The following is a 24,880-nucleotide window of genomic DNA, read 5'->3' on the forward strand; positions in this document are numbered from 1 at the left end:
ACTGATAACTGTGTACATTGTGTTTGTTAAACACAAATGTAAAATATCGCTTGGATTTGTTGTTTACTTGCCCAATTACTTTCAATCTATGTTGTCTTCACAAAACAAATATTGACCAGATATAATCAGGACAATTTATTGGCATTTATCCCCAACAACCTACTTCAGCGTCAACCGAAACTATCGGCTGCCTTTGTGTCAAACAAAGTTCTGCTGAACGACATACATTAACCACCTTCAACAACAACTGCCTGCATTTGTATAACTCTTTAATATCATCCCAAGGTGTTTCACAAGGAGCATTACAGGGCAAGATTTGATATCAAGCCAAGTTAGGAGGTATCAAGGTAGACTAAAGCCTTAAGCTTGGTCGAAGAGGTATATTTTAAGGGGGGTCTTAAAGGAGTCAAGAGAGTGAAAGGGGCAGAGAGGTTGAGAGGCTTAGAGCAGGGCAAGCAGTATCTGCAGACACAGAGTTAAGGGCTTCACAACTTAGAGAAGCCATTAACCTGAAAATTTAAGACTGTTGCTCTGCCCAGAATTGTTGCCTCACCTGCTGTGCATTTCCAGCATCTTCAGTTTTTATTATAGATTTATAGCAATTAAACAATATTGCTTTAGCAAAAGCCTTTGGCCATGTTAGAGTAGAAGGAAGAGATAAGCATTTCTCCTACCACAGTGCCATCAATAGTAGGAAGTCTGCAACTGCAGTGTGATGGGCCGAGAAGCTTTGTGCAACTTGAATATTGTAGAGATTGAGCAATATTCACAAGGATGTTACTGGGATTGGAGGGGTTGAGTTATAGGGGGAGGCTGAATAGACTGCAGCTTTTTCCCTGGAATGTCGGAGGCCAAGGAGTAATCTTATAGAGTTTCATACGATCATGAGGGGCATGAATATGGTGAATAGGGGGGGTGTCCAAAACTATAGAGTATAGGTTTAAGGTGAGAGGGGAAAGATTTAGAAGGGGCTTCAGGGGCAAATCCTTCATGCAGAGGGTGGTGCATGTATGAATGGAGGTGGTGGAGACTGATACAATTACAATATTTTAAAGGCATCTGGATGGGTACATGAATAGGAAGGGTTTAGAGGGATATGGGCCATATGTTGGCAAAATAAGATTAGATCAACTTAAGATATCTGATCGGCGTGGACGAGTTGGATCGAAGGGTCTGTTTCCATGTTATCTAACTTTCTGACTCTATAAAATGTTTTAAAGAAATTTGACGCAGAGGATACAGGATGTAAGTTATTGAGAAGAGGTTGTGGTAACATATTGGTACGAATTTGAAGGGGAAGTAAGAAGATAGAGACCTGTAGATGTTCATGCACAAAGCTTTTAAAGGTGGCAGTTCAGGTAAGTGTAAGAGTTAATAATAAAGTATGTGCGATCTCAGGCTTTATACAGCAAGCAAGCTGTACTAAAACAATAGAAAACATGAGCTCAGCCTCTGATGATATATTGTGCCTCTTCTGGACACTACACTGTAACAAGATGTGAAGCTTGGGGAAGGGTATTAAAAGCGGTTCATGAGAGTGGCTTCAGGAACGAGCAATTAATGATGAGACAGAATAGAAAACTGGGATTGTACTCTTGAGTAGGCCAAGGTGAAAAGTGCTTAAAATCATGGAAAGTTTAGATAAATAATGAAAAATTGCTCCCAATATCATAAAGGTATATAACTCCAGATCACAGGTTTGATGTGACTAGCAAAAGAACCAGAAATAACATTGGGTGGCTCAGTGGTTAGCATCGCTACCTCAAAGTGTCAGGGATCTGGGTTCGATTCCAGCCTCGGGCAACTGTCTGTGTGGAGTTTGCACATTCTCTCTGTGTCTGTGTGGGTTTCCTCTGGGTGCTCCAGTTTCCTCCCACAATCCAAAGATGTGCAGGTTAGGTGAATTGGCCAAGCTAAATTGCCCATAGTGTTAGCTGCATTAGTCAGGGGTAAATGTAGGGTAGGGGAATGGGAATGGGTCTGGGTGGGTTACTCTTCGGAGGGCCTGTTTCCATTCTGTAAGGAATCTAATCATGAAAAATATTTTCACAAAAAGTGCACAACCAACAGCCTGGTGGATACTGTCTAAATAGTAACCTTCTCTTGAGAAGCAGATAATTATTTAATGGAGAACGTGATTGCAGGGATATGGGGAAGATCAACTAACTGCACCGCTCTTTAAAACAGCTGGCACAGACTCAGTGGACTGGATGCCCTTCTTCCGAGCAGCAATTCTTTATCATTCAATGGGAGATATTTTAATTGAAACACTTGTGATTTTTTTTCTCCCCATGGAGAAGTGAAACATCAGAATTCACGAACTTACAAAGGATCTTGTCTTCTTAAAAAGTTCAAACAAAGCAATACTGTGGCAGGGACCAGAAGGAACGAGATTCCAAAACAGTGCAACAATTACTGCCTCATTTAACAACGTCAATACGTCAATACTGTCCGGGGTCCTACCATTAACTGTATACTTTTCCTTAACATTTGAATTCCTAAAGTGCAGCATCTCTCACTTATCCGGATTGAACTCCATCAGCCATTTCTCCACCCAAAACAGTGCAACAATTACTTCCTCATTTAACAACGACAGCTCCATCCAAGGGATTGTGGAAAATTATCAACAATATCACTCGCAAAAACTCCCAGCAATTCAATATTTTTAAGCTCAGTAAAGTGATAAGCAACACTCGTTTCTTTCAAAAAAAAATACAGGCAGCTGTTAAAATGTGTGTTCTGTTAAAAGGAAAATGTTGAGTTATGGAACATTTCCACATTGGCATGTGAGCCTCCAGACTAGCAGCTAAAAGGTTCACAGCAGAATCTCATTCACCAGGTGGCAAAAAGGCACAAAATACTCGGGTTGAAAGGGGATTTTGGTCTGATGAGGTAACAGCAGATTGTGTTAGCAGACTTTATTCATCTGGACTGTGGTCATTGACTTAGCCTACCCCTTCCCAAGGAAGGACGGCAATGTTATTTTGGGGTGTTGCGAGCTCATGTGATAAGACTGCAGTCATTTACAGTCATAGTCAGAGAGATGTACAGCATGGAAACAGACCCTTCGGTCCAACCCGTCCACGCCAACCAGATATCCCAACCCAATCTAGTCCCACCTGCCAGCACCCAGCCCATATCCCTCCAAACCCTTCCTATTCATATACCCATCCAAATGCCTCTTAAGTGTTGCAATTGTACCAGCCTCCACCACTTCCTCTGGCAGCACATTCCATACACGTACCACCCTCTATCTGGATGGACTCTCTTAGGATTATCTATGAGCCTACTGACATTCCAGGTTGTTACAATACTTGTAGAGGTTTCCTTCTTTGACTACAAAGATGATGATCTTACAGGGTGTGACTTGCCACGCAATAGAAAGTGGCACAGCTTATTTTTAGGATAACCCACCCCCATTTGGGGTGAACAGAGGGCATCCCAAAGACGGCTACCCAGTCATAAACGTGGCTTTCCACAGATACCTCTGTCTCAACAGAAGTTCCAAAGACTGTCACACATTTGGCGCCTGTGTTCAGATTCCTGACTAGGGACTTCTCAGCTAGGTCTCCATCATCAATTTTCCATCACCATGTGACCAGGCAGGATGCTGGGATCATGGCTAATATGGGGACTTGGAGCGCCTCATTGTCCACACAATTGTGACGGGTTGGTGGTCAGATTGCAGTGACTTGTCAACTGCAATGATCGGGCCCACACTGCTGCCTTCTTCCTTTGCAACCATAGAGGTGCACCACCGTCCTTCAGTCTGCTCCATCATTGGCGACTTCAGATTTTACTTTGTCCAGCACCTCCCCCCTCCCCTACCAGCCTTGACACCATGGCTGGCCCAATCAGGAGCAAGGGATTCCACATGACGTCACTCACCGGATCACTGAAGCATGAAACTCTCCACTACATTGGTGTAAGAAGGTAGGGAGAGTTTAAGAGCTCGATAAGGAAAGCTGTATGCGACTACATGAGAGAAAAGGGTCAGTGATGTCTTTGTGTGTCAGTAAAAACAGGACCACTAAAACCAGGATGTTTGAGAGGGCATAACTGTCTGAAAATGAGGGGGTGGCAGATTTAATGATGAATCAAACAAAGAGAAACAAGTCGCAGGGCTGTGTGGAAAAGGCTGGGACTGGCTAAGTAGCTCTTACAGAGAGCCAGGATGGACAAGTTGAACTGAACAACCTCTTTCTGTGCCGTAACCGTTGTCTTGGGGGCCAATTCACCCAGTTGGCTGGATGGCTGGTTTGCCTACATTGCAGGTTCAATTCCTGTCCTGGCTGAGGTTAACCATAAAGACTTTCCTTCTCAACTTCTCCCTTGTCAGAGACATGGTGACCCTCAGGTTAAACTCATCACCAGCTGCCTCTCGCCAATGAGAGGGCAGCCCTATGGTGCTCTGGGACTATGGTGACTTTACTTTAACCATTCTGTGATGATCAACATTAGGTCACCATTAAAAAAAAGTGACAGAATATTTAATAAGCAGAATTTCAAGAAAGATTAATCTAAAACAGCTGACGGTGAGGTCAATGAAATTAGGAAAGAATAAGGAAAATTATAGTTAAGCTAACAACAGACAAACTGCCCAGTGAGTTATATTCTAAGCATCTGAAGGGAAAAACTGCCAAGGCCATAGCTCATGGCCTTACTGAGTGCACGCACATCAGACATTTGGAGATTTGCGACTGCAGAACTCATGGTGGAAAAAGACAACAAATAAACTGGCCAATTACAGACCAGTTAGCTTAACATCTGCAGAAAACAAAATGTTAGCATATATAATTGAGGATGAAATGACCACACATCCGGATCATGTGAAAACAGTTAGCTGTTTCTGTTGTGGATTGCAAAATGAGTTACCTGATTGATAAGCTTTTAGAGTCAAAGAGTTTGAAAACTGACCCTTCCATCCAACTGGTCTATGCCGATCAGACATCCTGAATTAATCTAGTCCCATTTACCAGCATTGGCCCATACCCCTCTAAGCCCATCCAGATGCCTTTTAAATGTTACAATTGTACCAGCCTCCACCACTTCCTCTGGCAGCTCATCCCACACACACACCACCCTGAACAAGTTGCCCCTAAGGTCCCTTTTAAATCTTTCCCCCTCATCTTAAATCTATGCCCTCTAGTCTCTGACTCAGCTACCCTGGGGAAAAGATCTTGTCTATTTACCTTCTCCATGCCCCTCATGATTTCATAAACCTCTTTAAGGTCACCCCTCAGCCTCCAACGCTCCAGGGAAAACAGCCCCAGCCTGTTCAGCCGCTCCCTATAACTCAAACCCTCCAACCCTGGCAACATCCTTGTAAATCTTTTCTGAATCCTTTCAAGTTTCACAACACCCTTCCTACAGGAGAGAGAGACTGGGTGTGAATGCAGTATTCCAAAAGTGGCCTAACCAATGTCCCGTACAGCCGCAACATGACCTTTCAACCCCTGTACTCAATTCTTCAAGTTGAAAGAAGATGAAAAAGCAAAATAAAAGTCACAAGATAATAGATAAATGGCTGCTATTTTAATGTGGTACTTAATTTAATTGCTCTGATAACGTTAAACTGTTTGCAAGACTCTGTGGTTTCTACCTAATTGAATTAATTGCTCAGGGATCTGCTCTTGTTGTGTGCTTTGCACTTCCCTCTTCCTGTAACTGTTTCTCTCTAATGTTGATTATCTGGTTCCTGTGCTCTCTTGTCCATTTGCCTTCCAGTCAGCACGGAAGCAAATATCCACAACTCTGCTATACACAGACATCCCGATGTTCCTCACCTGGTAGCTAACAGATTTCTTCCCATCAGTTCCTGTTACGGGCAGAGTCAAAGGTCCAGAAATGACCCAGACATTTTCATATCGTTGGGTCAGCTCACGGCAGTACATTTCCAGCCTGCCAAAACAAAATAACACAACTCAAACTTCTCATCTGTGTTTACACTTGAACTGGCATTCTTCACTCCAACATTGGTCACACAACCAACGACTTGGTGGGGCGAGGTGGGAGGGTCTAGCAGGAAATAAACACACCCTGTTATATACACAGATAGCCTTGATTAGCTGAGTACTATAAATGGGCTGCAAAAAGTCAGATAGTTAGGGTGGAAGCTCCAATAGGGTGCAACATCTGTCTTGCGAGAGTGCCCTCAGACACAAGTGTGATTAGTTTTGCAAAGTTACGGTGAGCTGGGTTGAAGGGACTTTGATCCAGTTAGCATGAGCTCAACCGTACATTGATGACTTTTTCCTCCACTTATTATTCATTCTTGAACATGGCCAACACCAGCCCTTATTGCCCATCCCCAGCTGCTTTGACTTGCTAGGCCTTTTACAGTACATTTGAAAGTCAACCAAATTGGTGGGCAGCTGGGGTCATGCATGTTTTAGACTGGGTAAGGGTTTTTGGACAAACAGTCGGGTTCCTGTTTCGCTTTCACTGATGCCAGCTTGCTATTTCAGTATTTCAAAGCTGCGAACTCGACCACCCAGAGGAACAAGGACATCAGGCACTGCCTGCAGGCTCCCCCTCCAATAAAAATCCCACCCTGATGTAGAACGATGCTGCCATTCCTTCACAGCTGTGGAGTCAAAATCCTGGAATGTACCCCTGGACAGCACTATGGCAGCTCATGGAGGGCTGGGCAAGAATTGCTGGCCTTGACTGAATAAAAGGTTGACTGCTTTATAATCCAACATAAATATCAAAATGGGATTTGGAATCGATGCTCTCTGGATACCTGGTCTACTCATTCGGTAACGTAAACACTACACCACCACGCTCAATGGCTTTTTGCTGGGCAGCGTGGCAGGGGTTTGAGCTCCATTCTCCGTGAATCCAGAATGTGGGACCTTGTAACGGAAGTTGGGAACCAGGCCAATCTTCTGTAGCGATCAACTTAGCTATGCCTGAACCCAGGCATGGGGGTGGCACGGTGGCTCAGTGGTTAGCGCTGCTGCCTCACAAAGCGCCATGGACATGGGTTAAAATCCACCCTCAGGCAACTGTCTGTGTGTAATCTGCACTCCCCCCACCCCCCACCCCTCCCCCGCCCCCACCCTTCCCCATTTTCTGTGTGGGTTTCCTCCGGGTGCTCTGGCTTCCTCCCATAATCCAAAGATGTGCAGGTCAGGTGGATTGGTTATGCTAAATTGCCCGTAGTGTCCGGGGATGTGAAAGCTACATGGATTAGCCATGGGAAATGCAGGGATAGGGTAGAGTGATGAGTCTAGGTGTAAATCTCTTTCAGAGGCTGGGTGTGGAACAGATGGCCTGCTTCCACACTGTTGTAGTTCAATGATTCCCTTAATACTGCAGGGCAGTGAACAGGCATAAGGAGTCGGGATTAACTCTTCATTTGATGGCAGGTATCTCAGACAATATAGCTCTCCTTCCATGTCATCTAAGCCTAGCGGTATTCATGGTGGGTGCAGGAGATTTACTGACAGAGTGCTAGAGGCACAGGACTTCCGTGATGTGGAGCAATCAGAGAAGATGTGATTGGTGTCCGTGAGGCAGGGAGGGCTAAAGGTTTTAACAATGATGATCATGAGGACTAACTGCAGGGATTCTATGATTCTGGACTTCTGAAGCAATAAACAGAGAGAAACTGCTCCTCCTCGTAAGAAGTTCAGTGACCAAGGGACAGAAATAACTGTCAAAAGAACCAACAGAGGTCTGAAAGTTTTAACTGCACAATGATCTGGAAAGCACAGCCTGACAGGGTGGGTGAAGACAGATTCACAAGGAACTTTCATTCAAAGTGGAAACAGAATAATAGTTGAAGAGGAAAATGTGAAGGTGGCAGAGGAAACAGCAGAGGAGGCTGAGACAATATTTTGAAGAGCCATTATAGACATAATGGACTAAATGCCCCCTGGTGAGCTATTGTTGTATAATATGAGTATACCAAACACAAACCCCAAGAATAAGATCCCAATTTATCATCTGTTAACTTCCAAAGCCCATTAACAGTAGAACACTGAACAACTCAGGCAGCAAAAAGGAAGATTAAGAGTTAACCAACTGAACTCACACTGTCTAGCTTCCCTTATAAGTCTGGAACAAAAGTCATTCACATTTTGGCTCAGTTGTGGGAGATCAGCAGTTGTCAAAGCAGAGCTCCGACTTATGACTAGAGAGAAGCAAACACAACCATCCTGCCCTGATCAGAAGCAAACAGATTCCATGATAATGACATGGGTGTGGCCACATACATACAGAATAAATTTTGTCAGGAGTAAGTGCTGTCTTGTTGCCTGGACTACACACATCTGGGTCATGTGTTGAAGGAAATGTTTTCCCACATATAAAAGTAGTACACAAAAACATGAATTCAACAGAATTAAGGTACAGGAATATCATCAGAAAAGATTTGACATCAAATTATCTAAAGTGGTACACTGCAGACAAAGAGGGAGGGTTTAAAGAGGCGATTTAAGGGTTGTTGGGGGGGGGGGGGGGGGGGGAGGAGAGAGAGTGAGAGAGAGCACGCGAGAGTGATAGAGAAAGAGCCAGAGCAGAGAGAGAGAGTGTGAGAGAGAGAGCACGAGAGAGAGCATGTGTGTGAGAGAGAAAGAGAGAGAGAGAGATATAGTGAGGAAATTCCAAAGCTGCAAACCATGACAATGACAGCCGTAATGATGGAAGCATTAAAATCAGAGACAAGTGAATGTGTGCAGTGATCTCAGCCAGTTGTTGGGCTAGAGGGACTAATAGGCAGAGGGAGTAATGAAGACACGGTGAGAGCTGGAATACATGTATAGGAATTCTGAAGGTGTGGTATTTCCTAGTTGGGAACTGTAGGTCAGCAGTCAGAGGTTTTGGGATGTCTGTTGAATGGGATTTGGAGAAGGCATTAGGCAGGGAGTAGATGATGAGACAACTGGAGAGCTGGAAAGAACAGAACAGATGATAGAATGTGGAGTGAGAGTGCATGTGAGCCCACTTGGTATATGCCATTAAGTTCTTAACATTAAAACTATTCAATGCAAGAATTTCCTGGCTCTTCAAGACAGCATTTTGTATGTTTTAATTGTCTGATATTTTTTGCCAGGCATTACACAGCACTAATGTTTATACATGTGCCTGTTCACTCCACAATGCTAGAAAATGTGCTAAATATATCACAAACTCTATATATTTGTTGAAGACCAAACATCAGAAACCTGTATGATATTCACTATATTTATCCTAAGTCATTGTTCCGTCAACTTTGCACCACAGCCAAGTCATCAGCCTATGTCTTAAATGGATTCCCTTAAAGATATCAGTGTTCAGTGAGCTGGGAAAATACAAAGAGCCGCTCAAACACAAAGAATGATACAGGACTGGAACAATTTGTCGATTATAAAATCCCTACTGTGTGAAAGCAGGCCCTTTAACCCACTGAGTCTGCACTGACCTTCCGAACAGAATCCCACAATCACAGCCCCCTACCCTTTAACACTGCACTTCCCATGGCTAACCCACTTTGCCTACACATCCCCGATACTCTGGGTAATACAGCATGGACAATCCACCTGACCTGCACATCGTTGGACTGTGGGAGGAAACCAAAGCGTCTGGAGGAAACCCACGCAGACACGGGGAAGATGAGCTAACTCCACACAGACAGTCGCACGAGGGTGGAATTGAACCCAGGTCCCTGGCACTGAGCCACCGTGCCAGCCCATGCCTTTGCTGACTCTTTGTGAAGTGGGTTCGAAGGGCCAAATGGCCTATCTCACTCCTAGTTTCTACGCCTTCTATGTTTCATCCGCGAACTTTGAGATCAGGCTTTGTATACCCAAGCCCAGGTCATGAATATTTATAAGAAAAAACAGTGATCATTGTACTGACCTCCATATAATTACCCCCATCCCTGTTTAAAACAAAACACCACTCATTTCTGCTTTGTGGCCCTTCACCAGCTTTATGTCTCCTGCAGTTAAAGGAGTCGCGGGATATGGGAGGTGGTGGACAGAGAAGTGGAGTCGAGACCACAACCAAATCAGTCATGGAGTAGGCAGCAAGGGCCGGATGGCTTGCTCCTGAACCCAAGCTTCTATAATTCCACTGGTTTTAATTGTGACAATGTCTAATTAGCTATTCAAAGGCTCATGTGGCCCATTTATATTTTTTTTTCCCATGGTGTGTGTGCAGGTGGGAGACACAGTGGAAGACACAAAGTGCACGAATCTTTATTCAATTTCCACCACCAGGAAGACAGGAAAACACCCGGGTGGCCAGTGACAAACACTGCCCTTCACATCAAAGGGCAGTGCTGTGTGATCAAAACAGTGAAGGGGAGGGTAGGGACTAAATCAAAATAGAGTTGGAGGGAGAAATGATGCACTCCACTCCCTGCGGCGCCCACCTCTCCCTGAACAACTCCAGGGTGTTGGCCGACACCGCGTGCTCCTTCTCCAAGGACACCCGGGCTCTCCCCAGGTTATATATATATATATATATATATATATATATTTTTTTTTATTTATTTTTTTAACCCCCACACTACCACCTAAGTGCGGTAGTGCTTATTTTATCCCCAGCACCCATGGTGTGTGTGTGCAGGTGTGAGACACAGTGGAAGACACAAAGTGCACGAATCTTTATTCAATTTCCACCACCAGGAAGATAGGAAAACACCCGGGTGGTGGCCCATTTATATTGGACATGGGGACCTGAGGCTATTAACCAGCACAGGACACTGCCAATTGAAAGGTGGGGTTTTACACTCTGCCTGCAGTTGCACTGGGAGAAACAAAACCCCAGTGGTCCCAAGTTCCTACTGACTACCAAGGTTCTGGGTACTTTGAAAAACAAAGTAATTGGGAAGAGACAGCATGTTTTTGTGAAAGGGATGTGGAGGTGACGGTGATGGACTGGGGTGGACAAAGGCATACATCACACAACACTGGGTTATGGTCCAAAAGGTTTATTTGAAATCACAAGCTTTCAGAGCCCCCCCCCCCATTCAGCCTCTGACCTTCGGGTGAACGTCCTCCAAGACAGACTTTGGGACACACAACAACGCAGAGCTACCAAGCAGAGGCTGATAGCCAAGCTCAGTACCCATGAGGAGGGCCTCAACTGGGACCTTGGGTTCATGTCACACTTACAGGTGACCCCACTGCACCATACACTCTCTCTCACAAACACAGACCCTCTCTCATTCGCACATACACACACACGCACACATATATTCCCTCACACTCATGCACACTCACTCTCACACACATGTGATGCCCTCCTGGCTCAACAGGCCTGTTAACAGTCAATGTCTAGATCTAACTGGGCCAAGATACTAGAAGAAGGCCAAGAACTAACTGCGTTCAGGCTCAAAGTACAGGATGCCATGAGGAGAGAGATGAAAGCTGCTACTCTGAGAAACTAGCTCTGAGATTTATTAGGCATCAGCAAAGGGTTTGAGTTTGAGGAATTTGGGCTCTCACCTGTTCCAGAAGCCTGCATTGTTTTCATAATTCTGAGGCACAATGTTGGACAGGTAGAATGTTTCTGCCATGGCTTGCTATAGGAGGAGGGAGAAAAAGCACAGCATTGGATTATAATCAACTTCAATGTAAAGGACAAGAGCTTTGCAAACTTGTTTGAGAGGAACAGGAGTCAATCAGGCTACCGTCGATTACTCTTCATAGTGTAACAATCACAATGTACTCTGGGTGGGGGATTTCAATGTCCATTACCAAGAGTGGCTCAGCTTGGTCGGATCCTAAAGGACATAGCTGCTAGACTGGGTCTGTGGCAGGTAGTGAGGGAACCAACAAGAGAGAAAAACATACCTGACCCCATCCTTACCAATCTACATCTGTCCATGATAGTATCGGTAAGAGCGACCACTGCACAGTCTTGTGGAGGTGACATCGCACCTTCACATTAAGAATAACATCCATCATGTTGTGTGGTATTCACACCATGCTGAATGGGACAGACTTTGAACAGATCTAGCAATCCATGAGGCACTGTGGGCCATCAACAGCAGCAGAACTGTACTCCAGCAGAATCTGTAACCTCATGGCCCAGCATATCCCCCACTCAACCATTACCCTCACACGAGGGGATCAACCCTGGTTCAATGGAGAGTGCAGGAGGGCATGCCAGGAGCAGCACCAGGCAAATCTGAAGATGAGGTGTCAACCTGATGAAGCCACCAAACAGGACTACTTGCATGTCGAACAATATAAGCAGCAAGTGATAGACAGAGCTAAGCGATCCCACAACCAACAGATCAGATCTAAGCTTTGCAGTTCTGCCACATCTAGTCGTGAATGGTGGTGGACAATTAAACAACTCACTGGGGGAGGAAACACCACAAATATCTCATTCCTTAATGATGGAAAAGCCCAGCACATCAGTACAAAAGATAAGGCTGAAGCTTTTGCAGCAATCTTCAGCCAGAAGTGCTGACTGGATGATCCATCTTGGCCTCCTCCAGTGGTCCCCAGCCATACAGATACCAGTCTTCATCCATTTTGATTCAGTCCACATGACATCAAGAAATGGTTGGAGGCACTGGATACTGCAAAGGCTACGGGCTCTGACAACATTCCAGCAGTAGTATTGAAGATTTGTGCTCCAGAACTTGCCACTCCTCTAGCCAAGCTGTTCCAATACAGTTTCAACACTGGCATCTACCCGATAATGTGGAAAACTGCCCAAGTATGTCCTATACATAAAAAGCAGGACAATCTAACCCTGCCAATTACCACCCCATCAGTCTACTGGTGACCATCAGTAGAGTGATGGAAAGTGTAATCAACTGTGCTACCAAGCAGCACCTGCTCAGTAATAACTCAGTGATACCCAGTTTGGGTTCTGCCAGGGCCACTCAGCTCCTGACCTCATTATTGCCTTGGTTCAAACATGGACAAAAGAGCTGAATTCCAGAGGTGAGGTGAGAGTGACAGCCCTTGACATCAAGGCTGTATTCTACTGAGTGTGGCATCAAGGAGCCCTAGCAAAACTGTAATCAATGGGTATGGGGGAAAACTCTCCCAATGGTTGGAGTCATACTTGACATATAGAAAGATGGTTGTGATTGTGGGAGATCAGTCATCTCAGCTCCAGGACATCTCTGCATGAGTTCCTCAGGGGAGTGTCCTAGGCCCAACCATCTTCAGCTGCTTCATCAATGATCTTCTCTCTATCTCAACTGGACTCATCATATAAATGCAGCAGTTACAAGAACAGATTAGAAACTAGGAGTACTGCAATGAGTAACTCACCTCCTGACTCCTCAAAGCCTGTCCACCATATGCAAGGGCACAAGTCAGGAGTGCGATGGAATACTCCCCATTTGCCTGGCTGAGTGCAGCCCCAACAACAGTCAAGAAGCTTGACACCATCCAGGACAAAGCAGCCCACTTAATTGGCACCACATCCACAAACATCCACTCCCTCTACCACCAGCGCTCAGTAGCAGTAGTGTACTATTTACCAGATACACAGCAGAAATTCACCAAAGATCCTCAGACAGCAACTTCAAAACCCACGACCATTTCCATCTAGAAGGAGAAGGATAGCAGATACATGGGGACACCACCACATACATGTTCCTGACTTGGAAATATATCACTGTCCCTTCACTGTCACTGAGTCAAAATCCTAGAATTCCCTCCCTAAGGTCATTGTGGGTGAACCCACAGCAGGTGGGCTTCAGCAGTTCGAGAAGGCAGCTCACCCCCACTTCTCAAGGGGCAACTAGGGACAGACAAGAAATGCTGGGCCCAGCCAGCAATGCCCACATCCCACAAAATGAATAAATAAACTTTTTAAAATCTTACCATTCAGCTTTCTTTGTTAATTAACTAAGGTTAATTCCATTCGAGAGTAGTAAACATGAATGTTTGAACCAAAACTGACCCGATGGCACTGGTTACTTTTAATACAAACTAATCACTAGACTTAAAGACAAAACTCAACATAGAAAATAGTTAAAGGAGCAGAAGGCCACTCAGCCCTTCGAACTTGCTCTGCCATTCAATATGATCAAGGCTGACCATCCAACTCAGGGCCCTGTTTCTATTTTCTCCCCATACCTCTTGATCCCTTGAGCCCCCAAGTACTTTACACAACTCTTTCTTAAAAATATTCAATGTTTTGGCCTCAACTGCTTTCTGTGACAGTGAATTCCAAAGGTTCACCACTCTCTGGGTGAATACATTTCCCCCATCTCAGTCCTAAATGGCCTGTCCGATATCTTTAAACTATGATGCCTAATTCAGGACTCCTGGTCATCAGGAACATCCCTCCTAGACTTTTTTAGGTTTCTACAATGGTCCTTTTGCTCTTCTGAACTTCAGTCAATATGCTCCTAACCAATCCAGTCTCTCTTCAGTCCTACCATCCCAGGAATCACTCTGGTAAACATTCTTTGCAGTCCATCCATTGCCAGAGCATCCTTCCTCAGGTAAGGAGGCCAAAACAGCACACAATCCTCAAGGTATGGTCTCACCAAGGTCCTGTATGATTGCAGCAAGACAATCGTGCTCATGGACTTCAATCCTCTCCCTGTGAAAGCCAACATACGCTTTGCCACCTTTTCCGCCTGCTGCACCTGCATAGTTACGTTTAGTGTCTGCTGCACAAGGACAAACTAGTCCCATTCTTTCCTACTTTATTGCCAATCAGATAATAATCTGTCTTGCTGGGTATTTTTTATTCCTCCATGGGATGTGGGCATCACTGACTAAGCCAGCATTTATTGCCCATCCCTAACTGCCCAGAAGGTGTTTAAGAGTCAACCACATCGCTGTGGGTCTGGTGTCACATGGAGGCCAGACCAGGTAAGGATGGCAATTTCCTTCTCTAAAGGGCATGAGTGAACCAGATGGGTTTTTCCAACAATCGACAATGGATTCATGGTCATCATTAGGCTCTTAATTCCAGATTTGTATTATGTTCAAATTTTACCATCTGCCATGGCAGGACTCAAACCCAGGTCCACAGAACATTACCTGGGTTCCTGGATTATCAGTCACAGCCATCACCTCACCTGCTACCAAAGCTGGTAACCTCACACTTATCCACATTAAACGTCATCCTTCAAACACTTGCCCACTTATTCAACTTGACCAAGCCACACTAAAGCTCCTCTGCATCCTCCTCACAGCTCACCCTCCCACCATGCTTTGTGTCATCTGCAAATTTGGAAAGATTATATTTAGTTCCCACATCCAAATCATGAATAGGTATAGTGAATAGCTGCGATCCATGCACTGCTCCCTGTAGTACCCCACCAGTCACTGGCAGCCACTGGGAAAAGGACCCATTTCTTCCTTCTCGGTTTCCTGTCTGCCAGTCAGTTCTCTATCAATGTCAGTACACTACTCCCGATCCCACGTACTTTATTTTTACAGGCTTGCCTTTATTGGTCAGAGCATTGAGTATAGGAGCTGGGAGGTCATGTTGTGGCTGTACTGGACATTGGTTAGGCCACTGTTGGAAGACTGCATTCAATTCTGGCGTCCCTGCTATAGGAAAGATTTTGTGAAACTTGAAAGGGTTCAGAAAAGATTTATAAGGATGTTTGAGCTATACGGAGAGGCTGAATAGGCGAGGGTTGGTATCCCTGAAGGGCTGCAGGCTGAGAGGTGACCTTACAGAGGTTTATAAAATCATGAGAGGCATGGACAGGGTTAATTGCCAAAGTCTTTTTCCCAGGGTAGGGGAGTCCAAAACTAAACAGCACAGATTTAAGGTGAGAGGAGAATTATTTTAAAGGGACCTAAGGGGCAACGTTTTCACACAGAGGGTGGTGCGTGTCTGGAATGAGCTGCCAGAGGAAGTGGTGGAGGCTGGGACAATTTCAACATTTAAAAGGCATCTGGATGGGTAAATGAATAGGAAGGGCTTAGAGGGATATGGGCTAAATGCTGGCAAATGGGATTGGATTAATTTAGGATCAGCATGGACAAGTTAGAATGAAGGGTCTGATTCCGTGCTGTACATCTCACTAACTCTGTGCTAATCGCTCAAGTGGGAACTTATCAAAAGCCTTCTGAACAAATAAACCATCCACTGAGACCCTGTCATCAACTCTATCCGTTCAAAAAATTCCAGTAGAATGTCAAGAATAATCTCCCTTTCATAAATCTATGCTGACACTATCCAATCCTGTCCACTTCTCTGCAAGTGTTCTGCTGTTAAATATTCTATGATTGGCGCCAGCAAAATCCTACTACTGATGTCAGGCTAACTGGTCCATAATTTCATTTTCTCCATACCTCCTTTTTTTAAAATCGTGGGCTTACATTAGCTACTTAGCGAGTTTTGCGAAGATTTGTAGCTCAGGTTGAGGTTCTGGATGTAGGTTTGCTCGCTGAGCTGGAAGATTCATTTCCAGACATTTCGTCACCCTAATAGGTAACATCTTTTGTGGGCCTAGGGGTGAAGCATTGCTGATAATTGTTGCTTTCTATTTATATGTTTGGGTTTCTTTGGGTTGGTGATATCATTTCCAGTGGTGACATCACTTCCTGTTCTTTTTCTCAGGAGGTGGTAGATGGGGTCTAACTCGATGTTTATTGATAGAGTTCCAGTTGGAATGCCATGCTTCTAGGAATTCTCGTGCGTGTCTTTGTTTGGCTTGTCCTAGGACATTAGCGACCCTCCAATTTGTAGGAAGTGTTCCAGAATTCATAGAATTTTGAAAATGACCACCAATGCATCCACTATTTCTAGGGCATCTGCTAAATCCTCTGGGATGTAGATGATCAGGCCCTGTGGATTTATCTGCCTTCAATCCCATCAATTTCCCCAACACCATTTCCCTACTGATGAAATTCCCTTCCATTCATCCTTCTTACTAAACCCTGTGTTCCCCAGCACTTTTGGGATGTTATTTGTGTTCTCCTTTATGAAGATAGAACCAAAATATATATTTAATTGGTCTGCCATCTTCTTGTTCCTCTTTGTAACTTCCTCTTTTTCTGATTGTAAGGGTCCCACATTTATCTTCACTGATCTTTCTCTCTTCCCATACCTACAGAAGCTTTCACAGTCACTTTGTACGGTCCCCACAAGCTTGCTCTCCTACTTTACTTTTCAAGCTGATTGGAGGCAGATGTTCACAGGTAAAGGGAGGGCTAGAAAATGGGAAGCCTTCAGAAATGAGATAACATTTGTGGGTGGCACGGTGGCACAGTGGTTAGCACTGTTGCCTCACAGTGCCAGAGACCAGGGTTCGATTCCAGCCTCAGGTGACTGTCTGTGTGAAGTTTGCACATTCTCCCCGTGTCTGCGTGGGTTTCCTCCGGGTGGTCCGGTTTCCTCCCACAGTCCAAAAATGTGCAGGTTAGGTGAATTGGCTACGCTAAATTGCCCGTAGTGTTAGAAGTAGGGGAATGGGTTTGGGTGGGTCATGCTTTGGCGGGTCGGTGTGGATTTGTTGGGCCGAATGGCCTGTTTCCACTACTGTAAGTAGTCTAATTTAAAAAAACAAGAATCCAGAGAAAGTATATTCCTGTTAGGGGGAAAGGAAAGGCAGGCAGGCAAAGGAAATACTGGATGACTAAAGAAATTGAGGGTTGGGTTAAGAAAAAGAAGGAAGCATATGTAAGGTATAGACAGGATAGATCGAGCGAATCCTTAGAAGAGTATAAAGGAAGTAGGAGTATACTTAAGAGAGAAATCAGGAGGGCAAAAAGGGGACATGAAATAGCTTTGGCAAATAGAATTAAGGAGAATCCAAAGGGTTTTTACAAATACATTAATGACAAAAGGGTAACTCCGGAAAGAATAGAGCTCCTCAAAGATCAGCAAGGTGGGGAATATACTAAACAAGTATTTTGCATCAGTATTTACTGGGGAAAAGGATATGGAAGATATAGAAAGTAGCGAAATATATGGTGACATCTTGCAAAATGTCCAGATTACAGAGGAGGAAGTGCTGGATGTCTTGAAATGGATAAAGGTGGATAAATCCCCAGGACCTGATCAGGAGTAGCAGAGAATTCTGTGGGAAGCTAGGGAAGTGATTGCTGGGCTTCTTGCTGAGATATTTGTATCATTGATAGTCACAGGTGAGGTGCAAGTTGTTGGAGGGAATCCTGAGGGACAGGATGTACAAGTATTTGGAAAGGCAAGGACTGATTAGGGATAGTCAACATGGCTTTGTGCGTGGGAAATCATGTCCCACAAACTTGATTGAGTTTTTTGAGGAAGTAACAAAGAAGATTGATGAGGGCAGAACAGTATATGTGATCTCTATGGACTTCAGTAAGGCATTCGACAAGGTTCCCCATGGGAGACTGGTTAGCAAGGTTAGATCTCACGGAATACAGGGAGAACTAGCCATTTGGATACAGAACTGGCTCAAAGGTAGAAGACAGAGGGTGGTGGTGGAGGGTTGTTTTTCAGACTGGAGGCCTGTGACCAGTGGAGGGCCACAAGGATCGGTGCTGGGTCCACTACTTTTTGTCATTTATATAAATGATTTGGATGTGAGCATAAGAGGTACAGTCAGTAAGTTTTCAGATGACAATAAAATTGGAGGTGTGGTGGACAGCGAGGAAGGTTACCTCAGACGACAACAGGATTTTGACCAGATGGGCTAAAGGGCTGAGAAGTGGCAGATGGAGTTTAATTCAGATAAATGCGAGGTGCTGCATTTCGGGAAAGCAAATCTTAGCAGACTTATACACTTAATGGTAAGGTCCTCGGGAGTGTTGCTGAACAAAGAGACCTTGGAGTGCAAGTTCATAGCTCCTTGAAAGTGGAGTGACAGGTAGATATGAAGGCGTTTGATATGTTTCTTTTATTGGTCAGAGTATTGAGTACAGGAGTTGGGATGTCATGTTGCGGCTGTACAGGACATTGGTTAGGCCACTGTTGGAACATTGCGTGCAATTCTGGTCTCCTTCCTATCGGAAATATGTTGTGAAACTTGAAAGGGTTCAGAAAAGATTTACAAGGATGTTACCAGGGTTGGAGGATTTGAGCTACAGGGAGAGGCTGAACAGGCTGGGGCTGTTTTCCATGGAACGTCGGAGGCTGAAGGGCGACCTTACAAAGGTTTACAAAATTATGAGGGGCATGGATAAGATAAATAAACAAAATATTTTTCCTGGGATCGGGGAGTCCAGAACTAGAGGGCATAGGTTTAGGGTGAGAAGGGGAAGATATAAAAGGGACCTAAGGGGCAAACTTTTCCTCAGATCTGCTACTTTTTCACTGGGTCAATTTGTATGCCCTTTCCTTGGATTTAACGTTCTCCCTAACTTTCCCTGTCAGCCATGTTTATCATTCCCATTTTATTTTTGTGCCAGACAGGAATGGACAATTGCTGCAGATCTCCCATGTGTTCTTTAACTGCTTGTTGTCATTGCCTTTCCACCATCATCCCTTTAAGTAGCACTCGCTAATCTATCAAAACCAGCTCATGCCTCACATCACTGCGGTTTCCGATATTTATAATGGCATTCGACTGCACACTGTTCCCACTTTGCAGGGAGCGGTGCTCAGTTTGCTAGTCTAGTAGGAAGTTAGTGAACCTGTATCATATGCACTCTATAAATCTAATGTCCAGTTCTAGACACGTGGTCCTCTTATCTCTCATCCTCCTCACACAAGACATAGAGGGCAGATGGTGAAAAACTTTGCCTCAGGTGTAGGCATGCTGGGAATGAAAGGGCATTCCAGAATGTAATGGTTAGTGAGTAATTAAAATCAGGGACAACCAATGCTGGGATCAGATTGTGCCAATTACTGGAAAGTTGCAGGTCTGGAGGAGATTAACAAAATTGGGAGGGGGCGAGGCCATGGAGAACTTTAAGAACATGGATAAAAATTTTAATAAGGCAGTGTCATCCTAACCACCCCAAAAACAACTGAAAAAGCGACAATCAATTCCTCAGCCTATCGCCCTTTGCTGTGTGGGTAAGTGCTTCATTGTGACCAACCTGGGGACTGAGGAGCGGTGGAATGAGTTACTCACTGTTTCAACACTGCCATCTTGTGACCAGTAACTGTTACAACAGCACCTTCTTGTTGAAAACGACCACCCTCAGGGAACATCAGTTTGCGGGTGAGTCATAGACAATGTCATCTCCGCTCTCTCGGAAGAGAATCCTCACTTAATGCCCTTGCAGAAGCAAACCAAAGAACTGGTCTCAGCCTCAAACCCTTTAACAACCTGTCCCAGGGTAAGTGCCAGTTCATCCCTCCATTAAGATGGACAAATCCTCCCAAAGGTGTACATAGGATTATAGAATCCCGACAATGTGGAAGCAGGTCCATTGAGTCCACACCAACCCTCCGACCAGCACCCCAACCAGACCCACCCTATCCCTGTAACTCTGCATTTCCCATGGCTAAACCACTCAGCCTGCACATCCCGGGGCACAATGGGCAACTTAGCCTGGCCAATCCACCCTAACCTGCACATCTTTGGGACAAAACCAGAGCATCCGAAGGGAACCCACACAGACGGTCGCCCGAGGCTGGAATCGAACCTGGGTCCCTGGCGCTGTTAGGCAGCAGTGCTAACCACTGAGCCACCGTGCTGCCCCTTTACTGGCAAACTACCTCTCATCTCAGGCTGACATCGATGTGGTAATTCATTGCAGCATCCGATTGGTGAGCCCCTCCTTTGGATGCCTAAGGATGACATCTACGCTGAAACCAAGTTCCTTGTATATAAGGGAGTGGCCCTTCCCAGTCTTCTATATCGCTCTGACACTTGCTCGCGTACAGGTGCCATCTCTAGGCCCTTGCTGGATGAGAAGGTTGATCTGCATCAACTGGGAGGACAGGTTACTAACATCAGTGAATTAGTACTGATGTTAGTGGTACTGTCATCAGCTTGCACTAGCATCAGTATCATGATCATCAAAACCAGGCTGGGCTCCGACTACCAAAGTGAATCTTCCTCCCCCAACTCAAGGAAGGCACCAACAAGAGAAGGACAATGGAAGCGTTTCAAAGACTCTCTGAAGGCCTCACTCAAGAAATGCAACATGGATGTCATTGCATTTTGTTGGTTGCTTCCCTAAGGCAGTGGGAAGTATAGATGGAATCAATGGATGGAATGCCATTCCACGTTGACAAGGAAACATTTATATCAGTCTGAGAGAGAAAAGAGACTCTCATTCAGAAGAGGAGGAGACTTCACAATGAATTCTTTGAGCACACCCATTGGCAGGAGGAGAAGTACAGGAAAGGAGCCGGAGAAAGGAATGCCAGCGATCTCAAGGCCAAGGACAACTTCCACCTCCTGGAAACAGCTGCCAAACGTGTGGTACTAGGATCGGGCTCATCAGCTACATGAGGACCACAGAACCCATGACCAGTGACATGGAGTTTCCTCAGTGGACAATAATACTCATTGGCGAGTGGTTACTGATGACGACCACCACAACATCATATTGCCCCATTTTATTTCAGACATTCAATTCACTCTAACATTCAACATGACCATGGGTGATCATCAAACTCAGCATCCTTGATCACACTTTCACCCCATACTCATGATCCCTTTAGCCCTAAGAACTATATCTAGATCCTTCTGGAAAATATTCCGTCTTTTGATCTCAATCGCTTTCTGTGGCAGCAAATTCCACAGGCTGGGTGATGGAATTTCTCATCTCAGTCATTAGTGGCCTTTCCCCGTATCATTAAACTGTAACTCCTAGTTCCGGACTCCCTGGGCATCAGGAGCATCCTTCCCACATTTATCCTGTCTTATCCTGTTAGACTGTGCAAACCTGTAGAGTTCTATTTGTTAACAGGAATGGCATTTATGTAAGGAATGAGGTGAAACATACCCATGACTTCACCCCTCCTCTGCCTGATCTCTTTCCGCTCTCAGACTGATCTAAATGGAACAACCTTCCATCCACTGACTCCATTTACACTTCCCGCTACCTCGGGAAAACAACCACATCATCAAAAATCCTACCCACCCTGGTTATACTCTCTTCCAACATCTTCCATCAAGCAGAAAACATAACAGTTTGAATAGATGTATGAATAGATTCAAGAACTGCTTAGAGTCATAGAGATGTACACCAGGGAACTTGTTCCTGCTGACCAGGTATCCCAACACAATCTAGTCCCACCTGCCAGCACCAGGCCCATAATCCTTCTAACCCCTTCCTATTCATATACCCATCCAGATGCCTTTTAAATGTTGTAATTGTATCAGCCTCCACTACTTCCTCTGGCAGCTCATTCCATACACGCACTACCCTCTGTGTGAAAAAGTTGCCCCATAGGTCTCTTTTATATCATTCCCCTCTCACCCTAAACCCATGCCCTCTAGTTCTGGATTTCTGTCTATTTACCCTATTCATGCCCCTCATGATTTTATAAATCTCTATAAGGTCACCCATCAGCCTCCGACGCTCCAGGGAAAACAGCCCCAGCCTGTTCAGCCTCTCCCTGTAGCTCAGATCCTCCAACCCTGGCAACATCCTTGTAGGTCTTTTCTGAACCCTTTCAAGTTTCACAACATCTTTCCGATAGGAAGGAGACCAGAATTGCACACAATATTCCAACAGTGGCCTAACCAATGTCCTGTACAGCCGCAACATGACCTCCCAACTCCTGTACTCAATACTCTGACCAATAAAGGAAAGCATACCAAACGCCTTCTTCACTATCCTATCTACCTGCGACTCCACTTTCAAGGAGCTATGAACCTGCACTCCAAGGTCTCTTTGTTCAGCAACATTCCCGAGGACCTTACCATTAAGTGTATAAGTCCTGCTAAGGTTTGCTTTCCCAAAATGCAGCACCTCACATTTATCTGAATTAAAATCCATCTGCCACTTTTCAGCCCATTGGCCCATCTGATCAAGATCCTGTTGTCATCTGAGATAACCTTCTTCACTGTCCACTACACCTCCAATTTTGGTGTCATTTGCAAACTTAATAACTAAACCTCTTAGGCTCACATCCAAATCATTTATGTAAATGATGAAAAGTAGTGGACCCAGCACCGATCCTTGTGGCACTCCACTGGTCACAGGCCTCCAGTCTGAAAAACAATCCTGCACTACCACCACCCTCTGTCTTCTACCTTTGAGCCAGTTTTATATCCAAATGGCTAGTTCTCCCTGTATTCCATGAGATCTAACCTTCCTAACCAGTCTCCCATGGGGAACCTTGTCGAATGCCTTACTGAAGTTCTTCCCCACTGTTATCAGACTTTTGAATGGACCTCTCAAATGTTAATTCTGATCTCTCTCTCTGCACCTTCTCTGTGGCTGTAATACTGTATCCTGCATTCTGTTCTGCTACCCTGCTGCATTTTGCCTGGTATGATCTGCCTGTATACACTTTTCACTGTACATTTGGCACCGATAAATCAATCGATGGAAGGAGAGAAGCCCCACGTTTAATCAGAAAGCAAAGTCCCCAAACTATCAAGATGGAAAGAGAAGACAGAGTTGCTGTAAGCCCTGATCAGAGAACATTTCGATGTTGATGATACTATATTAGTTGCCCAGGTAGAAGATTAGCTGCAAAGCCTCAGGGATCCTCTGTCCCATGTCTGGCATCACCTCCCTCGCCATCATTGTGAGGAAAGCTATATTTACCGGGCAGGGTGTTGCATTTCTGCCTGTGATCAGACAACACAGCCATCAGTCAGCAAAGTCTGCTGCCTTAGACCTACAAGTGACAGACTACCTTTGACTTGAAGAAAAGTTCAGCATGCATACTGAGACTCTCAGTTGGTTTGTTGCCTCCCGGGTGCCAGGGTCCGAGACGTCTCGGACCGGGTCTTCAGAATCCTTAAGGGGGAGGGTGTGCAGCCAGAAGTCATGGTGCACGTTGGCACCAACGACATAGGTAGGAAGAGGGGTGGGGAGGTCATTCAGGAGCTCAGGGAGTTAGGCTGGAAGCTAAAAGCTAGGACGGACAGAGTCATCAACTCTGGGTTGTTGCCGGTGCCACATGAGAGTAAGGCAAGGAATAGGGAGAGAGTGCAGTTGAACACGTGGCTGCAAGGATGGTGTAGGAGGGAGGGTTTCAGGTATTTGGACAATTGGACTGCATTCTGGGGAAGGTGGGACCTGTACAAGCAGGACGGGTTGCACCTGAACCAGAAGGGCACCAATATCCTGGGAGGTAGGTTTGCTAGCACTCTTCGGGGGGGTTTAAACTAATTTGGCAGGGGAATGGGATCTGGACTTGTAGTCCAGCAAGTAAGTTAGCTGTTTTTCAGGATATCCAAGAATGTAGGGAGGCTGTGGAGAAAGTAGCACTGACAGGGAATACTTGCGGACACAGAGATGGGTTCAAGTGTGTATACTTCAACGCAAGGAGTATCAGAAATAAGGTGGGTGAACTTAAGGCGTGGATCGGTACCTGGGACTACGATGTTGTGGCCATCACGGAAACGTGGATAGAAGAGGGACAGGAATGGTTGTTGGAGGTTCCTGGTTACAGATGTTTCAGTAAGATTAGGGGGGGTGGTAAAAAAGGAGGGGGTGTGGCGTTGCTAATTAGAAATGGTATAATGGCTGCAGAAAGGCAGTTCGAGATAGTATGGGCTGAAGTCAGAAATAGGAAAGGAGCAGTCACCTTGTTAGGTGTTTACTATAGGCCCCCTAATAGCAGCAGAGATGTGGAGAAACAGATTGGGAAACAGATTTTGGAAAGGTGCAGAAGCCACAGGGTAGTAGTCATGGGCGATTTCAACTTCCCAAATATTGATTGGAAGCTCTTTAGATCAAGCAGATTGGATGGGACGGTGTTTGCGCAGTGTCCAGGAAGCTTTTCTAACACAGTATGTAGATTGTCCGACCAGAGGGGAGGCCATATTGGATTTGGTACTCGGTAATGAACCGGGACAAGTGATGGGCTTGTTAGTGGGTGAACATTTTGGTGATGGTGACCACAATTCTGTGACTTTCACCTTGGTTATGGA

General features: G+C 45.2%; 1 protein-coding gene across 1 annotated transcript in view; it reads right to left on the bottom strand.

Moving 5' to 3' along the window:
- Positions 1-24,880, bottom strand: part of exog (exo/endonuclease G) — a 52,919-nt gene that overhangs the window by 14,579 nt on the left and 13,460 nt on the right. Inside the window, exons 4-5 of the mRNA XM_043690785.2 lie at positions 11,442-11,518; positions 5,787-5,901 (exon numbers count right to left, since the gene is read on the bottom strand). Coding sequence (XP_043546720.2) covers positions 5,787-5,901; positions 11,442-11,518 — 192 coding nt within the window. The remainder of the gene's footprint in view (positions 1-5,786; positions 5,902-11,441; positions 11,519-24,880) is intronic.

The sequence above is a fragment of the Chiloscyllium plagiosum genome, unplaced genomic scaffold (assembly GCF_037043375.1).
Source record: "Chiloscyllium plagiosum isolate Xiang-an unplaced genomic scaffold, Cpla_swu_hap1 HiC_scaffold_5, whole genome shotgun sequence".
Taxonomy (NCBI): domain Eukaryota; kingdom Metazoa; phylum Chordata; class Chondrichthyes; order Orectolobiformes; family Hemiscylliidae; genus Chiloscyllium; species Chiloscyllium plagiosum.